The sequence below is a fragment of the Abrus precatorius genome, unplaced genomic scaffold, assembly GCF_003935025.1.
Source record: "Abrus precatorius isolate BTA unplaced genomic scaffold, Abrus_2018 Scaffold3, whole genome shotgun sequence".
Lineage (NCBI taxonomy): Eukaryota > Viridiplantae > Streptophyta > Magnoliopsida > Fabales > Fabaceae > Abrus > Abrus precatorius.
The window spans coordinates 6331332-6351987 of NW_020874373.1; the positions used below are offsets into that span (position 1 = coordinate 6331332).

A 20656-nucleotide genomic window follows, 5' to 3' on the forward strand; every position below is an offset into this window, starting at 1 on the left:
AAAGACGAAAAAAAATAAAAAGGCGTTACGGCTCACATCACAGCCTCTTGCTGTCGCTATTAGAAGGCTTAAATATCTTGGTAAAATTTATTTCAATTTTTTCGAATGATTTTTTTTTTTATGATTTCTTATTTGTATCTCGTATTGCTGATATTTTTTCCCCTAGAAATTGATCTGATCTGGTCCATAAAAACTCCCGATTTATCAATGTAATATAATTTTCAGTAAATCTTAATAAATGGAGGAATATATTACTAGCGTAAAGAACGCAGGCTGACAGAGTACCGCCATCGTGTTATATATCTAATTTCTCAGTCACATTTATCCTCATTAACGTATTTTGAATATAAATTTAAAATATACACTACAAAATAAATAACACCAATGATACAATTAATATTCAAAGCTATAACTATTGTTAATGCCTATTTAATTGCACGTTGAATATATACTCAATCTCAAATATGACAAGATAAGAACACAAGACCAAGAAAAACACTGGATATCGGATGACAAAATTAAAAAAAAAATTCATTAAAAAATAACAAAAAGGATGTAAACATACATCTAAACAGCATAATTTCTATGACTAAACATTTAACGTACAATTTAAATTTACAATGTTTTGTTTTCATCTCTAAATCAACTACTTGATTCCTGAAGTACACCTCAATATATGCCAATATGATTAATTCTCATCAGAGTAGATTAAAAACCTTCATCTTGCCAAATGCAGACCACCCATGCCGCCGCCATATCCATCAAAAGTAGGCACACCAGCTAAGATATAATTCAAAATTTATAGTAACAGCTCTCCATTAAAGAAAAAAACTATCCAAGCAGGTTTGGAGAATGTCACAAAATTTGGTGATAAATGATAGATCAGGATTTACAAATTCTTAAAATGCCACCGATCAATGCAGGCAACCCAAGAAGAATCGGTGCTAAGAAGTATTTCACACAATCATAAGAAAACCTGCAAATATTAATCATAATAAAGTCTGCAACCTTTGTCAAGTAAATTAAGTATATATTTTTCAGACTTAAGAAGAACTTAGCATGAAAAGGAGGGGATATATTCAGAATGAAAAGTCATAAAAGAAATATATATTTTTCTTTCTAATTATTTTTCTTTAGGTGACAAGACTTTAAAGGTAAAATAAATAAATAAATGGTTAGGCAATGCATCAAAATCATTTAAAAGTTATTTTGTGATACCAATAATGTGCACAAAGACTGGTAAAGCTTGCTATAATTATTTGTCCAATTTGAGAGAGAACAAATTATTAATGAAGATTTGGCTTCATCACCTGTGATTACTTTTGTCAACATTTTACATTAAAAAAAAAAAAAACTATCCTAGAATAATTCCTTTCCCTCTCCAGTTGGCAGTAAATTACATTTACAAAATAAGAAAAAATACAGTAATGAAATCCATAAAAGCATTAAATATCAATTTTTATCTCAGAAAAGCCAAGCAATGCTCAAGGTTACCCACCTCTGATGCACATGCAACTGTAGTTCACCTGCCTTGTATAACTCTGTAATTCAGGACTAAGTCCTCTGTTTTTTTCCATACATAAGCTCTCACTGTGGCTAAGCTCATATCAGGAGACAGCACCTGGAAATAAATGAAACAGTTGGCTAAACGCACGTTTACTTCAATGAAAAAATAGTACCGTACTAAAGCAAAGTGAGCTGTGAATCAAATAAAAAAGCACCAGTTAATTTGGGCCAAACAATATTTTAAAAAAATTGCTGTTAAATACTTAAATTCAACTCAAACCAATCAGAATGCATAATAAGTTCAAAAACTTGATTAAAACACATGAAATTGAAAACAAAGATGGAAACTTGCAAGAACAGTTAAAAGTTAAAACTGCAGATCGAATACAAGGACTATTATGATACATTTTAAGACTTCAAAATACTTGTCTAAAGGCTCAATTAGGAGCGCCTAATATCAGGAATTGAATTTTATAATTAAGATCAGACCAATAGACTAAGAATTTAAGTATGAAGAGTTTTTTCAAATCTACAAGTTCATCTGATCGCATGCGGTGAAGATAACTTATAACACGATGAATAATGCCTCTGCTAAAAGAAGTATTATCATTGTTCAAATTGACAAGTATATTCAGCCAATCATTTAAAATTGTATTTAAGGAGCATTAAGCTGATTTTCAGGATAATCAAACCAGAATATTTAGACCTTATAAAGTTACACTGCCAAAGCAAAAAAACTAGATGGAAATTGACAATCAGGTCGGCAAATACATTCTAGAAGGCAAGAATTGAACAGTAAGCCAACTATAGAAAACCAAAGCATGAACTTGCTCAGTCTCACATTAAGAAACTATAATAAATACACAATCATGAGTCTGCATCTAAATATAACATATTACTTGCCTGGTTGTTGCACAATATTTCAATAGAAGGTCTAAGCTTTTGCCAAGGCTTAGCATATCCAGATCGAAAAGATCCATCACCAACTGCTTGATGTTGTGACTGTGACCCAGAAAGTCCAGGGGCAAAGCTAGCATCAGCATTTAAGCTATCCAAAGGTTTGTCCAGTACCATTTTTTCTATTACATAATTAATAACCTAAACCAACAAAAAGAAGGGAAAGCTAAGTTGACCATTCAACAATACATCATCTTACCTCACAAAAACTAAAATCAAAACAGATAATTCTTTTGGAAAGTATGATCAAATCAACTATCAAGACATGAAAAGATTATTAAATGAAATTATTAATACTAATTTAATTGTCTATTAATATAAATATCAAAGCTTACTTTGTGAATTCTTAATATACGTGGGGCACTTAGCTTCCCTTGTGTGAGGATCTGGACTGGAGAACCATCACAAGGATGCAAATAGAAACTGCATCTGCAATGGTTACCACAAAAGAATATATATCAAAGAGAACATTATGTAATCGCTCTGAGACCAATGATAATCATGCTAAAAAAGTTGCATCATACTCAGACAATCAAATTCATTGACAATATTCCATTTGTTATCAGTATCAAAGAAAGTAAGAAAAAGTATTCAATATTTTCATGGCAATAACCATTAAACCTATAAAACATGGTCAGTACATAGATAGAATGAAGCCACAGATACCACTGGATGAATAGGAATAAATATTCCTATGACTTCTTAAGCATACATCAATTGATGTCAGTTACAAAAGCTATGTTAAGTACCACAATATCTTTTTGGATACAAGGGTTAAATGTAACAGAAAACATGTTATGTACCATTAAAACAAGGGTAACTGCAACTTTGAATCATTAAAACATGCTTAAAATTTGAGTTGTGAGCTATAATAATAATAATAATAATAATAATAATAAAAAGACATAATCATCATAGTGTTAAGCAATTTTGCTACATTAACAAAATATGCCAATTGTCACAGGCATGGTTTATTCCTTTCAACTAAAACCATGAGTTAATGTAAGTATGTAACCACTTAGGGAGGGGAAAATGAAGAAGGTGAAATTACTTAGTATTTTCTCTGGGAGGTAACCGATTATTCAAAACACAGTCCAGACACCACCAGGGGAAATCTTTCTCATCCTCAGTTCCATCTAAATCAGTAATCTTTTTTCTCCATGGCCCTCCATGAGTGCCCTCAGTAATAATGGAAGGAGGGGAAGTAACTGAGAATTCAAATGGAGGATAAACCATAGCATCATTCTCAGAACTACCATCAACCTCAATTTTTGAATGGGTAAGACTTCTAGAAGCAATATCCTTTCCAGATAATAACTCCCCATTAGCTGGAGCTGGGGATCCCATTCTTTGCTTTCGTTTTCTCAACCAATGAGCTAAGAGTCCTTTAAGGGTTTCTCGAGCCAAATTAACCTGCAAAGCAACAGGCATTGATTTAGATTTTAGACAGTAAACTACTGAAAACATTCTTATATGCCATTGTATGCATGAATCTCAAATCTCAGATTGACAGTAAACTGTCAGCCAATGTCAGTTCAACAGAAACATAACACTTAAAATTCTTCCATATCCAAGACACTAGGTACCATGTCAGGAATCATTTCAGATTTGAGTAAGAAGAATATGTACTAAGATAAAAGATAGTTATGTGCCGCTAACCATAATGAATCCCACATACATGAAGATGAAGATGCTAACAATTGTATAGACTTGACATCAATATTATAGCCAATAGTAGCAAGCAAATAGTTGCATAAAAGTTTGTTTTAATTGTTACAACCAAAGTAGTCAAAATCGAGATTCTAAGTAGGATCGGATAGGAGATGAAAAGTCGTAACTCGTAGAATCGTAACACAAATCGAAAGATCCTACAAAATTGTATAAATACATGTAAAATTGTATAAATATAAAGATCAGAGGACAAATGAGAGAAGTGAGCCACCCCACCTCAAAACAGAGATACCAAAAACAGAAACAGAGAGGGAAAAGATAGATTAAGTATTTTATTCTGGTAAAAGACTATTTTATCCTTAAAGAAACTTAAAACAAAACCACTTTAAGGGTAAAAAGGGAAAGCCAAATTATTTTTAAATGATGAGAAGTCTTGTTTTTATCCTTGAAAAACCCTAAAATCTGCTTCATAAATCCTAAACCCTAAAGACTATTTTATCCTTAAAGAAACTTAAAACAGAGCCACTTTAAGGGTAAAAAAGGAAAGCCAAATTATTTTTAAATGATGAGAAGTCTTGTTTTTACCCTTAAAAAACCCTAAACCCTAAATAACTTTTACTCCAGCCACACTGTGAATTAGGCTACGTTGGCTGCAAATACAGCTGCGATGGCCACCACAGCAAAATGCTCCGCTATGACAAGGTCGCCGGCGTAGAGCAGAGTCGCTGACACAGACAAGGTCGCTAGAGCAGACATAGTCATCAGAGCGAAAGCTATAGGGATCGCAGAACAGAGGAACAAAGTTGCAAAGTCTTGGTCGTGTCCAAAAATAGTGGAGAAAGAGGCGATTTGAAGGAGAAAGGTAGAGAATGGAATGAACAGATTTGCTGTGCTGAGGAAGAAGAGAAGTGCACTTCACAGGTTGCAAAGAGGCAAGAAATCGGAGAGAGGAGTGAAAAAAAACCCTAAAAATAGGGCAGAAACAACTCGCCCAGGATCGCAGATTTCACGAGGAGGATCGTGCGATCCCAGATATCCCACCAAAACGAGTTCCAGCCTAGGATCGGGATCGCAGCAGATTGTAAAATCGTACGATTTTACATGTTAACTCGCGATTTTGACTACCATGGTTACAACATATAAAAAACTAGGTACAAAATTAATATAATAAAGAACCAAAGATAAAGGCAGGTACACTGCTTTGACAATAAAGCCGTTACCTTATCATCTTCAGGCTTGCCTACAATGTTAAGATCAACTGAATACATCTCTGCAGAAAAGCATTGGGGAGTGTCCAAATGAACTGACAAGCTTCCAAGCCTGGTATCCACTGTGACCCATGCAGGAATGCTAACCTGAACCAGCATTCAATGAAAATTAAAAGTCAGCTAAAACTAATAAATTATTGTTAATCATCATGTTTTCCTGCCAAGTAGGAAGTACAATTACTGAAAATGACATCTGTGATGTAAATCAGCAATCATACCTTCTCAAATAGCTCTTCTTTTTTCTCCTCAAAGGAAACCTAAATAGTCCAAAGTAAAGTGAGTTATTATGAAACCACAAATGAGTCATATCAGCTATAGTTGAAATTTGCAAATATCATTCATTACAGCCAAGCTCCTTCCCTAGGAAACAAGATCACCATGCAAGTTACCAAATTAAAACGTAAGCAATTGTCACCTTTCCATAATCTTCAATCACAACACCTTTGGTAATCTCCCACAGCTTCACTGAACCAGATGCATCCTATACCAAGAGCCATTTATAAGTTACAAAAACATCAGAGAAAGATTATTAGCTTACAGCTGAATGGATAAACATATCAATATGTACGGTATGTACCATGTAACATTACTAGAAAACATCACAATTACCTTTGTCAGCACGTGCCTCTTATTATTCAAAACTTCATGTTGTACTATTGCAGGTGTGCCCAGGATAGTTAAAGTAGGTTCTTTATATACAGGAACCTATTAACATTTGTAGTTTTGACAACAAAAGGACAATTATTAGTTCTAAAGAACAGAACCAACAAAAAATTATTTTTCAACAAAGCTTTCTTAGAAGACAAACTCCACAAATAGGAAGTACTAACAATGGATATGTAAATTAACATACTTCATCTATACATGACATATGCAACTGGGATTATTGAGTTTCCGGAGCAACTTTGAAGATAATATAATAGAAAATAATATATAAATTTTTTTTCAGAAATAATTGTAACATACAGGGGTAGATCCTTCTAGTGACACCCTTGCTCTTGAAAAGGACAAGTTTCCAGCTAAAAAAGAATTGCCTCTCTGGAAAATCTTTTGAGGGTTGTATCCTTCAGCAGGCCATCTATGAACTGAAGAGTCTGTTGATGCGACCCATATGCTATCACCGTGCAAAGCCAATTGAAGAATAGGATGCTCACCCATGCAAAGCAAACTACTTTCTCTTGTTTGCAAATCTGTCAAGTATAACTTAAGGGACAAAAGAATAGAGCATTAGTTTCACAAGTTGGACAGAAAAAGGAGATGTCATGTCATGTCACATAAATGGAAAGTTGCACTCACTGAAAAGTCTCTACCGCCACTATAAACATGACTAAATGTAGGGGTGCTGGCTAGTGCCCAAACAGAATCCGTATGAACTGCATAAGAATGCACACATCTTTGCTGACCTATATCCCAAAGTCTAAGAGGAAAGATGGTAGGATTATTAGTCAACCACACAACAAAAATACAAATAGAAATGTTTATAACACCGTATGTGTGCATTACCTTATCATAGAGTCTGAAGATCCTGATAAACAATATCTGCAATAATGAACATTAGAAATATCACAGTTGACTTGCTGGAAAAAATGTATAATTTGAACTAACAAATTTATCCAATGAAAAGATGCATGGCTGCATATAATGAAAAGAGAACTCAACAGACAAGTCATTGTATTATTGACTATTAAACAAGTGCACTGTAGCACAGCCAATGAAAATATTAAGTTATTCATGCGCTTTGTTATCTATATGTTGCAGGAAGACGTAGAGAGAGAATGCAGGTGGATGGGAGATTTCTGATAATAAAGAAATTATAAATAAATAAATAGTAGGGAAAGCAATTTAATAACTTTAAAATGTAAATGTCAACTGAAACTTTGCAACTAAACTTAGATATCCACTCCACAAACCTTCCACTTGAATCCAGAAGCAGGGCCCTGATGTTATCAGCATGCCCTCTTAGCTTGAGAGTCTTTGATCCCGATCTTGTGTCCCAGACACGCACAACCTAGAGAATGACCACCACCCCCACAAAAAAAGATGAAAGAAGAAATAAATCATGTCAGAGACAACAGCCCATAAAATTCAAGCTACTATAGCTCAAACAAACCACCTCTAACATTCAGAAGGTAAAGAAGCCTTGACAAGTCAGAGCATGAGCCATATTATACCTTTTCTGTGCCACCAGAGACAAGGATTGTTCCACTTTCATTCATAGCCAATGCATAAACAGAATCCTTATGGCCTTTGGCAGAAATTGGAATGTATCCATGAGTTTGAGTAGTGTGCATGGATACACTGTTGCTTGTGTTAATAGTTCGCAAGTTTGTCAACGGTAGTAAGTTGCCAGAACCATTGATACCATTTGAAGATTCATCAACCATGGCATCATTGCCCTTGGAGACTGGAGTGAGTGCAGCCTCAATATCCCATATAAATACCTCCCCACCAAGGCCACCAGAGGCAACAATATTGCTCTAAAATGCATGACACTATTAAAGGATCAAAAAATGGATTTGACATTGATAATTTAACCAAAGTGTCTATCAGATTCAATGTGGAACATATAGAAACACTAAAAAGAACTCTTTCTTGATGAACTTATTAAGAAGCATAGGAAGTTTGAAGTACATTACATTTTTTCCACCCGCTGCAAGGCAAGTAACATAATCGGAGTGTTGGCGGAGTGTTCTAGTACAAGTTCCAACTGACAACGCATTCCATGTCTAGCACAAATATACGGCAACCCAGTTAAAAAATGAAGGTGTAAATAATTATATTAGTACTGGTATCATCACAGAAGAGCAAGGACTGATTAGAACAAATCACAACTAGCAATCAACAAACCTTAAGGGTTGTATCTGAAGAACAAGAAACAAGTGTATTATCACCAACAACAACAGCATCATTAACCTGCAAGAATAAAATAAAATTTACATATTCAATTGTACTTATGCTTATGCTGCTATGCACATGTTATAGATTGTAAAACGTGTCATGTTTTATGGAAGTAAAGGACTCAAAATTTCCATTACCTATTAATGTACCACATATAGCTTAAATGCTAATGAGACAAGGTTTTGGCCTTTAGGGGAAAATGTAAAAGTTGAAGAATGATTTTAAGATCAGGAACATTGACATATTGAAGAAAACGGATTGCTAGATCTCAAGACACTAATGGCAGAAATTACTAGAAACATAAAATAATTAGACAGATAGGGATATTTAAAGGAAAAAAAATGTCCACGAGACACTTGAGGATATTAGGATTTTTACAATATACGAGAATGAAACAAGACAAAAAGACAGCCTAAAAAAGAGGTTCAAGAATGCACAGAGAACTTTATCTCATCTCATACATACAACAGAATATTCGATCAAATCTCAGTTGCACTTGCAGTTATAGGATTTTTTTTAACACAAAAATTCAATAGGTTTTATCGCCTTTTCCTTCTCAACCATGCCTTTTCTACTAGAATTAAGCCAATTAAATTTTTACCCAAAAGATCACCAGAAATCATTACAAATATGAAAGGATGTTTCATGAAATACTCTACAAAATAAAATAAATAAAAGTCTACATCAAAATCAAGCAATCACAGACCTGTTTTGCAGATGAAACATTATTCATCTCAATAAAACAGCACAAACAGGACCCACATAATCAATACCAAGATCCAAAGAATAAGACATTCTTCATATAGCATGGTAAATAGCTTTCCCATGCTGCATCATATGCTTTCTTACACCTTTGACCTCACCACTGAGATTGGGTATTTGGATTTTCAAAAAATGTTTTACTAACATTCTAAGATTAAGTCCACCAAAATTCCCAGTGCAGGAGAAGACCAAAAAGGGGGGGGGGGGGGGACCCACTGCAAAATCAGCTTCATCAAGTAACTGTAGTAAAGAAACATTGCTATGCTCCAGATACAGAAGTCAAAATATTATGTCACCTAACAAATGGCAGGAAGAAAAATTAAACGAAAAAATAAACATAAAGATTACCCAATCCACATGAGATTCAAAGGTAGCAGAGCATGTTGCTGCATCCTCAGTTAGTGCCCATCGTTTTAGCCTGCCATCGCGGCTCCCAGTGAAGAGATAATCAGACCCACCAGATGCTGCAGACGTAAGCAGAGCAAGACAATTTACGCCTGCACAATGCTGCAGAGACGAGCCAACTTTCAAATGATACTACACAGTGCAACTACGAAAACTATTAAAATTAAAAGAATTTCAACCAAAACAAGAAATATTGGTGGAAAACAAAAACAATCACAAAACACCTTTTAAAGCAAAGTGCTAAGTACCCAGCAAGCAGAAAGGAGCCAAGTATCGTACAAACTATTGATGAAACTTTGATTGATTAGAAGGTAAGATATTGGGTAAATGTTAAAAAAATAAAGGTGGAAATATGCAAGCCACAAAATGATCCAAGTATAATGTTAAAAGAGAGAAAAAAAATATTAATATTTAGCGTGAGTCTCCATTTTGATCTTTGTAAGATTTTTTAAGCTTCAATTTGGTCCTCAAAATTTTATCACATCCATTGGTCCTCAAAATGACAGGTTTTAACGTCAAAGTAGTCCAAATATTGTTTACTGGGTGTCTGGGATCAAATTAATGTCAGTCAATAACTAAATATTATCAGTAGATTGCCAATTTGATGTCGCAAATCTTTCAAGGAGAAAATAAAGTTCCATAAATCTTTCGAGGAACAAATTGGAGCTTCACTCTAAAATTTTAATTATATTTTCACCCAGGTAAAAACTGCATTTGTTTATTAAAGAACAACCCAATCAGGCTGAACTAGTTAACAGATTTTGAAGCACAATGTCAGAGAAAATTTTTGTGGGAACAAAGGCAAAGCTACAACAAGCAAGCATGAAACTTGACTGTTTTCCTGGAACAAATAAAATAAAATAAAATAAATAATGAGTTCACCTTTGCATCATCCGAGTCATTCAACACATAGGTTAATCTCTTCTCTTTGCGAGGGCGAGTTGAATTGTTTGCATTACCCGCACTACCCACTCGGTGCATTGCAGAAATTAAAAGAGTGCACAAACTGCAAAGCATAAATAATACTCCCAGGAATTAATTAAGAAACAATCCCATGTAAGGAATTCTACTTAGGAACATTTCCAACAGTGTTAAAAATAACATTAAAAAAAATAAAAAATCAGATGAAGCAGTTTATGAATTATGACCATTTATTTAGCAAAAGAAGTTTGCAGTACAGAAGAAATCTCTCCAGTGCACAGTTGACGACAGACACATCCAAACACTTCCACTTATGCAGAAAAGCATCAGGCATTACGGTAAAAAGTAGAATCTCTTGGATTAAATAAACTAGCACTAAGAAATCCCTATAACAGTATCAAAGTATAATCAAATGTTTTCTGCCATGAAGTGACACGGACCTTAGCCTTCTCAATATCCCAAATAATGATACTAAAATCCACAATTCCACATCCCCGATCAATTATGTCGTTTCTTACAATCACAACACGTTAACCTCAGCATCCAGGCGAAGCTCGAACTCATTATTTTCAAACTGTCCGAATCACAAGTCAAAGAATAATTGCATACCAAACGCATCAAGAACTCAATGCGAATCAAACCAACAGCTACAGCTACGTAATTAATCACCAAACGAAAACCTATAACTCATAACAGACCGAGCCCGCTGAAGCCATCGAATACCCCAAATCAACCCGATACACAAACAGCGCAAACCACGAAGAAGAAGAACGTTAAGAAGACAAAAACGTAACCCTTCGTACAAATTAAACTAGGCCGATCATTAGGTTATGCACTTCGCAACGAACTATGAGCTAAAAGAGACTAATTAAAAAGATGCAATAAATTCCTTTCGGTAATCGAAAGCAGTGAATAATCGAATAGAATGAAATCAACCTGGAGGAGGAAAAGATGGAACAGTGCGAAGAAAAGGCAAAGAACTAACGGTGATCAGTGATGAATTTGAAGGACTTTAGTGCGTGTTTTCTTCCACTGACGAAGTTTCAACTTTAGAGAGAGAAAGTGTTTTGGCAGATATATAGAGAGAGAAGGGGTCTGGCGAAGAACGTGGGTGCAAAAATATGGGTGTCCAAATTTATTCCGGTAGATCCTCTGACCCGTTTTGAGCCTTTTAATTGAGGGTACTTTGGTCTTTACAATCCAGCCAAGGATAAACTATGGAGAGGAAAATCACAGCTGTGCCCGATTTCATTTACGCTTATGTCCCCGCATTGCCTTCGCTCATCGTTTGATCAAAGGCATGTCAAATTTCAATGCATCGTAGGTTTCTTCTGTGGTCAAAGTTCAAACCTTCTTCCTAACCCAAAGACCAAAAAAGAAAAGAAAAGAAAATAAAAACTTGTCTGTGTAATAATTTTATCTGTTTGATAATTGAAAATTTATTTATTTGTGTGTAATGATTTTTATGCTAAAAGTTGTTGTATTCTTTTGTCATCGATGTATTATTATTAATTTATTTATTGTTATATTTTCACGTAAGTATTGTATTCTGTAATATTTAAATGTATAGACTAGTTTTTTTTTTAAATCAACACAAATTTAATTTATAAATTTAACAATACGTAAAACAATTGTGCACAACCTTGGAAAATTTATAATATACTTTATGCTTAAATAATGAAATTATGCAAATATAATATTATTGCTGTGACATTAGTTTTCTTTAGAGTGGTTGTTTTTCTCAAAAGCACGCAACATGACATTGTTGTTTACCACTAATCCACTGTCAAAGCATTAATTACGGTCTTGCTTATTTAAATGCAGGGAAGAGTATATCGTGTGATATAGTTTTTTTTTTTTTTTTAGGAACTTGCCTTTTTTAACTCCGAATTAACTTTTTTTTTTAGGTTTTTACCTTAATTTAAAAACCTACACGATTGTTTACAAATTTATGAACATATGCTCAGTTTTAAAAAAAATGACTTTAAAATATTGAAATGAAAGAGTCTTTGTTTTAAAAAGTTCAAGCCATAAGATGTTAATTTGATTTTAATTGCCCCTTTTAAACTAATAAGTTGTAGATTAATTGTACGCAGTGCAAGTTTATTTGCAGTGGGTTAAGCACAATTCAAATTAACAATTTGTTAATTTAGGTTTAATTTGAGTAAGGTTTTATATGAATAAACACAAATAAAACATTTTTAAGTTAAAAATAATTTATATTAGTCAAAATTAACAAGAATTAGACGAAATAATTAAAAAATAAAAAAATATTTTATTTTTAATTTATGGGGTAAATTTATTCATTTTATTATCTAATTTTTTATCTCATATAAGTATTTATTAAAAAATTGTCTAAATTAAGCATTAGTTGAAATTGTTGATGCCACGAGTTTGACTGACAAGTTGATTATACTTGTTTATATAATTAGATATCTTTTTTATTTACTTGTTAAAATTGATTGGTATTACTACTTTTAAGAAAGGTAGTATAACATAATTGATTTTGTGCTAACTAAACAAAATCAAAATTATAATGGGTGGAGGTATCACCTTTTATATTAACGAGGGTGGATTTGAATAATAATTTGTGTTACTTCCTTTTGTTTCTTTCTTTTCCCTCTCATAGGTCTTACCTCCCATTACCTGTATAAACAAACGGAATATAAACTTCAATGAGAATATTTTGTTTATTCTATAAAAAAATTAGAATTACAGTAGTTAAAAACAATTAAACAATGGGAATATTTCAAATGAGAAATAAAAGGATATTTATCCTCAATTATATTTTATCAGTAAACTAAATAACATAGCATACAATAAGATTTTACTTTTCTCTCCCTTTTTTCTCTTCTTTCCTTGTTCATTTCCTTTAACTTTTTCACATTAGAATCAAACACACGTAAACACGCAATTTCATTAACAAAAAACATGTTTCCGTTACCGTCGCCGTCTTACAAAGCTCACATGACATCCTATCCTATCCTATCATATGATTTGGTACTTCACTCCCCTGAAGACGACATTCTTATGTTAATACTGATTAGTGATTAATCGTGATTTGTATTCAGGGAAACGACGCCGAGTCGCTCAAGTTCTCATCTTAATAAAATAATAAGCGAACATTGAAACGACGTCGTTGTCGGTGACCAATGCCGGATGGGAAATGAATCATCATCGTCGTCGTCGTCGCCGTTGATCTAAGCCACGCACTGACAGTGACAGATGGCGCTGATGGCGTCGCCGGGGACGTCGAAGGGCATTGTTGTAACAGTGCCAACTCTGGTTCTCTCTGCTTTCGTGCTCACTGCTCACCATTTTCCTCTTCTTTCTCATGTCCACTCTCTCCTCTTGTTCTTGCCCTTTACCCGCCGCTTCAATAACTCCTGTCTCCATTGGAAACGGCGTCCTCATTGACACCCCGTTATCCGTTAAAGGCAATGGCATTCCCTTGACGACGACGCAGGAGGACGTGGAGTGGGTGAAGGATCAGATCCGAGCGCATGGTTTACACATGCACGACAACGTTCTCGGCAAGGGCATTAACCCTCGCACCAGAGCTCAGCAACTCCAAGATCTTAAACAGTAAGCCCTCATTCCCACTTTTCTCTCTCCCGCTCTCACTGAATTTGGTATTTCTATTCTCCTTTGAGCTTATTGTAAAATTTTTATTATTTTTTCGAGACCAGATGCCTTTCACAGTCATTTTTTTAACAGAATAATGAATTGAACGGGGAGAATGAAAAATGACACTAGATTAATCTTGAGTTTGCTTGCATAATTTCCGTCACATTATAAAATTTTCTTTCCACATTGTTTCTTTCTGATATCTGTTCTGTGATTTATATGTTTTTCTCTTTCGTTTGGTCTGCATTTTTTTTGCTTGAACACTTCAATTGAAGAAGAAACTTTTGTATTCTATCTATTGCCACTTCTGATTAGTAGGTAGAATTTGGTTAGTTTGTTAGTAATTAATTAGATGATTAGTCCCTTCTCTACCAGTGTATTAGTGCGTGTTTCTTATTGATTTTGCTTAGTTTTCAAACACATAGTCACTCTGTGGCTCCCTTGTAATTAACTTTTATCATTTCTCACCCAATTCCAGTTCTTGTATACTCTTTTGATGCATTCAATTGTTTTTTCTGTTTTCCACTAATGACAGATTTAAAGGTATATCATACTATGAGGGAGCTGATTCAGATAACCACACGGCCCTACCTTGTCCTGGGGAGCTCCTTGTTGAGGAGCACCATAGCAACTATGGTGAACCTTGGGCAGGTGGAAGATATGTGTTTGAATTTCTTGCTCAATCCACTAAACTCAGTCAGAGTCGCGTGTCCTGGAGATAGGTTGCGGTACCCTCCGAGTTGGCTTGCATTTCATACGGTACTTGAATCCCGATCGCTACCACTGTCTTCAGTAAGTTTGGTTCTGGAGTTATATATGATTTGATTTATGCCAGTGCTGTATTTCTTCACATGCCTGATAAACTAGTGTGGGTTTGGATTTGAGAAGCTAGCTGCTAGATTGAAACCTTATGATGGGCGAATTTTTGTGTCGCATAATATAAAGTTCTGTTCGCGGCTGGGAGGAGAGGAATGCACCAAGAGGCTTACCAGTTTGGGGCTTGAGTATACTGGGAAGTGATGGGGAAAACCACACACAACAACACAATAATCCAAAGTGAACAGCAGAAATAATTCCCCAAACTTGAACTTGTGAGAACCAACAACAATAACAAATGGCAGTAACAAACACAAAGATACAAGAAATTAATATGGAAAAATCCTCTCAATGTGAGAAGAAACTAATCAAGATTGAAGAAGAACATGTCCTGTGTTTCTATGTTGAGTGAGTGAGGTCAAAAACGAGGAGACAGAGAGAGAGAAAAACTTGTGCCCATAGAGAGAGAAGGGAAGTGAGAGAGAGGAGAGAAACTTCATCAGACCAGCCACTGTGTTTCTATGATTTTCGATTTGTTAACCGTTGGATCGACCTGAAATTTTAGCAGTGGGTTCCTGACATCCAGAGATACATTCTGACCGTTCGGATTGTCATTTAGAGGTCTGAGGTGGGATAAATTGCCTTCGCACAGAAGCCCTCTTTTGAAGCACAAACTCAGAGCAGTCGCCGTAGATTCACAGTTCCGGAGTTGTTCACCGTTGGATCAAGCTCAAAATTTAGCAGCAACTTCAGGACATGTTCTTCTTCAATCTGAACGGTTGGATCGTTGATTAAAGGTCTGGTGTGTGAGAAAACAGTGACGCACAGAAGCTCTGTTTTGTGATTTTTTACACTTTATTCATCATTTGTATGCATTGATGTTTAGCATGGTTAGGCTGTTGTAACTATGACTTGTACACAGAATTTGTGACTCTCTTGTAACCTTGATTGATGACAGTGGAGTTTGATTGACTTGTTTGAGCCGTGGATTTTTACTTCTCAGAGGGTTTTTTCATGTTAATAATTCCTTGTGTCTGCTATTTGTTATTGTTGTTGCTTCTCACAGTTTCTTGCAAGTTTGGGGAATTATTTCTGCTGTCACTTTGGATTGTTGTGTGTGGTTTTCTCCATCAGGAAGCATATCCATGATAGTTTGCTATTTAATCACTATGAGATATGGTTTGAATTTAGGCGGTCCAGGGCTTGATTTAGACACGGGCATGGAAAGCAACTCCAAATAATTTCAGTGCATTGGTCGTGCCTCTGTTCAGAAGGTTATTCCTTGAGCAACTCAATGATATGTTTGGCTTAAGTGGCGAAAATATGGGTGACAAATATTTAGTAAGTGGTTAATTTGTGTCATTAGTAAGAACCTGGTTGCCCTTTTCTAAATAGAGAAGGGTCATCTGTGATTTTGAGGAAGGACTCAACAAAAGGCAAAGGCTTGCGTTGATTTATTGGTATCTCGCGATGAAAAGGCTAGTCTCACAGTTTTTTGGGGTCAAATTATTTAGTGTAATTTAATCTATGTTGTAACGATTATTTTTTAGCCCTTATTATATGGTGCCACTGACTGTTGTTATACGAAATACTGCACAGAGCACAGACATTTTTAGTTAAGTATTTTTAAGGAGAATATTTTCAACTAAATCATTTTGCCAATGCCTCCAGATTGCTCAATCAGTTTGTAAGGCATATATAATGCCATGATACTTAGATTTTCGAAAGGGATCTGTCAAAGGGATGTTCACTGGCAGTATCTACAATAGATATAGAATTGATGTCATCAGCATCTAAGCTCAAGCTAACCCTTAGGCCTAATCATATTGCCTCTTCCAAATTCCATAATTTAGGCTTGGCAATGGGACAGATGGACGTGGGTGTTTGCTCACTCTTGGACCTTTACGTGAATTTAAGCGCCTTATAACTTGATAAATGGAATTTATGCACATCTCAGTGCACGTGATGTAAGTAGAAGGAAATTTTCAGTTATGCTACAGCGAAGGTTGGAGGGTTATCCAATCAGACCCTAAAACTTGTATTTTCCTTCACATCCTTTACTGTTGCCGAATAGGTATATAGATGCTCTTCCGTTGTAACGAGAACTAGATCATTCGAGAATCAGAAATTACGTAAGCAAATTTTAAGCTTGTGAGAGGATGGAGGTTTTTATTTTTTATTTTTTATCTAGTAATTGGCAGAAAACAACAATAAAAATACCCTTAACGCCCAACAGCAATCAAATCAGATTGTTGAAATTTGGAACAGATATGATGTCTTTACCAAATAAATAATACATGAAGTTGATTAAAGCGAAAATTGAGAAGTCTATTGATAAACAGAGGACAACCTTATGAGTCAAGGAAAAACGAAAAATGTTAGAGAAAAAAAGAGAGGAGAGAGAATATATATATATATATTTGACAAATCAATTAGTAATTGAATTGTTAATTTAAGCGACGTCGCTTTGACCTGAACGACAGTTTTTCAATTTTGAGGGCAATAGTAGTATTAACCTCGTTCTGAGTAGCTTTGGTTGAGGAGTGTTGGAGTCGTAGAGAGAGGGAAACAGTGATCAACGATTCAATGCCTGCACTTCGCATCGGAAGCAAGATTGTTTGTTTGCATTATAATTTCCAGTATTGGTTGGTTATCTGTTTATTAATTATTAGTTTATTTATTCTTCTGAAAAAAAATTTCTCGTGTTTGTATCTCTCTGTTTTGTTATTTTCAGAACCTCCAGAGCGCTCAAAAGCAAGAAGCGGCTAAACATTGTAATTGCACAATCGTTGATGTTGAGAATGCGCTTGCGAAGTTTACTTAGGTTAAAGGAGCACAGAAGAAGATAGGGAAGTTAAAAAAAAGAAGGAAAACCAATGCCAACAAGCTTGAAGTAATGCTCCTCATTGTTACTATTACCGAAAGAGCCCAATTCAGTCCAAGAAGAAGACAATATACTTACTACTCTGTAATCCAAATCAATACTCATAGTATTGATAAGCTGTAAAGTTGTCTATTTTCTATTTTTCTTTAGCTAGATTTATTTGATCTTATCTTTTAAAAGAAAAGACCTAGAATCTCTGTATATATACTGTATCATTCATTATACAATACACAGGAAAAAAACTTTCCTTGTCTTAATTTCATTTTAATTACCTTAGTTCCTTGCAACCTCGTTGGCCTCAATTCATCGTCTTATGAAGAAAATTTAGTTTGGTTCCACAGCATCTCATCTAACTCTTTCACAAACCTTTCCATAGCTTTGGTGGGCAACCAAATCGGTAAAATTATACCTTCTTCTCCGTTCGCATTTTTATATGGCACTTGAAAAGTTACTGCCGGAAAAGACCCAACTCCACCTTTGGCCACTCCACCATAGACTGCATTACCCCACCCAAAATTAATTTCTCTAAACCTGCTACGTGTCAAATCTGATATAATACAAGACCTAACAGTTGTAAACAAGCATCGTCCTTTTATAACCATTAAATCTGTCACTGAACGCACATATTCCTCATTGACCTCACTTTTCACTTTGTTTATTAATTCCACAGCATACCCAAATGAATTTTCACAAAGCTTCCTTGCAGTGGTGATTGCTGCCGGATACACAAAAGCATTGCCATAATAGCCAACAGGTAAAGGAGGATTGAACCTCGCACGTGCGTTGACAATGCACATCATGCGAACATCCTCATCTAGGTCTATTTGCAATGCTTTTGTGCGACAAAGCCATAAGCATGCTGTAATGACATCAAATGTGGAGCATGCACGAAGGTGATGTGGAATCAAGCGACGAAGGGCTGCCATCTCGGCGGGTCCAAAGAAGAAAGATCGAAGAACCATGTTGTTCTCGTATGAAGTAACGGTTCCTTCATTGGTGTTTGGAAATTGCTCGTATTCGCGGTGGTTGCATGTAATGCGAGGTGGATCTCTTGCTAATAGAAGCTCCCTTTGCCACACAGGTGGAATGGAAGGTTGGCGAGCACCACGAGCAATTTCAGCCCAAGCATTCATGAATTGTGACAAACCAGCTCCGTCACACATGGTATGATTTAAGCGGACGGTCAAGATGAAACCACCACACTTGAGCCGTGTGACCTGTCATTAGATATTCAACATTGAAAATTTAGTTATTACGGTTTAATATATGAGATGAACTTTCCCACAATTATTTTTCACTCAAAAATTTTTCTATTTAAATCTTCTTTTGATCTTTTGTAATGCAATTTGCCATTTTACGTTTTCAAAAGTTTACGTGGTTTTTTGCATGGTTTTGTTTTCTAAAGCTAAGAAGTGAATAACAAGTGAATCGTCAACTATATGTATATATAATTGGACCTGTATGAGTAGAATGGGGCAGTCAGTAATCTCCTGTGAGCCTGGAACATCATATAGGAGTTCTTCCAAGCAAGGGAATGGAGGTACAAGAGAGTCACCAAATTGATCAAGTGTTACCTCTGCATCAGCCTCAATGAACATAACACCTTCCCCAGTACAATCCACCATCAACTTCCGATCATGCCCTTCCCTAATTCTACCCGCAAATGGGTAGTAGAACACAAGTGTTTCAGCGAGTCCTTCTCGAATCACTTCAACCGGGTCTTTCCCTGCCATTGATGGTTCGTTACGATAAATCATTATGATTGGAATCTGAATACGCAAGCCATCTTGGTCATCTATGTCGGAGAGTAGTTTGAGTTCATGAGGAGTAGGTTTAGCAGGAGCTACCAACTCAGGTTGGCACCTTCTCACTGTAAATTTCAGAGAGGAAGATAATGAAGCCATGTTACCTAGTTATCTGAAACTGAGTGAAGAAAGAACAACGGTATTATCAAATGATTTTTTTATGTATGAAATCAGGTAATATGTTTTTGTAGTCGTTGGAGCAACGGGTGCTACTCTTTATAGACTGAGTATATTGCCAGAAAATAAGGTTGTAATTAACACAATTTCATTATCATATGACCCATGAAAGCTACACCTTATCAGTTTGCATTATGTTCCCCGTTTTTCTCTTTTTCGGGCAACGTTCACCAGAAAATGTTAGTGAAGCGTGTCGTGGCGTGGTCCAATAAAATTCCATTGAATTATATTCAGGTTTTAATGAGGCGGGTGCGTGGCTTTCAATAGTATTTAGCACGGTCCAACAAAACAGTTGGACGATAATTAGACCCCTCTTGACTTCTATAGATTTTTGTCTTCCTCCATACGGAAAAAACGGGCCACATGTTTAAACTTAAATTAGGTGTTCAGTCCTCGTTCTGATAGTAGTGATGACCCATTAAAAAAACGGCATATATTTCATATCTGCATATTTGTAGTTAAAAAAATTCTGAAGAATATGAAGGTCTTTCCGGTGGTTGGTTTGGATTTGATTTCTTTGGAGGGGTCATCTGTGGCCACATTTCTCGTATCTCTTTTGCCCTTCTTGTTTTGAGTTTGGCTCTGGTAATTTTACCATATTTGCTTAAGTAAGCTTCTGTGCTTGGTCTTGTCTTCGAGCATCCATATGTGTATTGTAGAATAACTTAGTTTTGGGCATGTTGTGCTTTCTCTTCTTTGAGCCCCAGGTCTTCTTTTTGTTTCTCCCAGGTTATTTATTCTCTTATTGTATGGACCAAAAAGACTTGCATAATTATTTTCATATTTCCTTATAATTTTTTTCCATAAATCCACGTACATAATAAAAAATTGAATATATAAAATCATTTTTCTGTTTAAGATATGAGAATCAAAATTGATATCATATATAAATTTTCATTATGTAACATTGAGTATAGAAAAATTATTTTTTTAATGAAAAAAACTTAAATACAAATATC

At 35.2% G+C, this 20656-nt stretch overlaps 2 protein-coding genes and 2 pseudogenes across 5 annotated transcripts; 1 reads left to right on the plus strand and 3 right to left on the minus strand.

The window, feature by feature from the left end:
• Positions 1–437: 437 nt before the first annotated feature.
• On the minus strand, positions 438–11533 carry LOC113861068 (WD repeat-containing protein 48). 4 transcript variants are annotated; one of them, XM_027493675.1, is made up of 19 exons: positions 11325–11525; positions 10350–10473; positions 9411–9569; positions 8250–8315; positions 8039–8128; positions 7574–7879; positions 7313–7410; positions 6906–6941; positions 6699–6819; positions 6369–6605; positions 6012–6107; positions 5818–5883; positions 5621–5659; positions 5355–5489; positions 3515–3876; positions 2799–2892; positions 2410–2604; positions 1499–1621; positions 438–976 (listed from the first exon to the last, which is right to left on the minus strand). In XM_027493675.1, the coding sequence occupies exons 2-18, from the start codon at positions 10446–10448 to the stop codon at positions 1523–1525; spliced, it is 2298 nt and encodes a 765-aa protein (XP_027349476.1). In that variant the 5' UTR covers positions 10449–10473; positions 11325–11525; the 3' UTR covers positions 438–976; positions 1499–1522. The 4 variants fall into 4 exon arrangements, with proteins under 4 accessions (XP_027349476.1, XP_027349477.1, XP_027349475.1 ...); XM_027493676.1 differs by having other exon boundaries at positions 11374–11495; XM_027493674.1 differs by having other exon boundaries at positions 9411–9599; positions 11374–11484.
• A 2009-nt stretch (positions 11534–13542) lies between these two features.
• On the plus strand, positions 13543–16488 carry LOC113860797 (annotated as a pseudogene).
• Positions 16489–18026: 1538 nt separating this feature from the next.
• On the minus strand, positions 18027–18512 carry LOC113862049 (benzyl alcohol O-benzoyltransferase-like). The gene has a single exon (XM_027495208.1). The coding sequence runs from the start codon at positions 18510–18512 to the stop codon at positions 18027–18029; it is 486 nt and encodes a 161-aa protein (XP_027351009.1).
• LOC113862672 lies at positions 18496–19691 on the minus strand (annotated as a pseudogene).
• Positions 19692–20656: the final 965 nt, after the last annotated feature.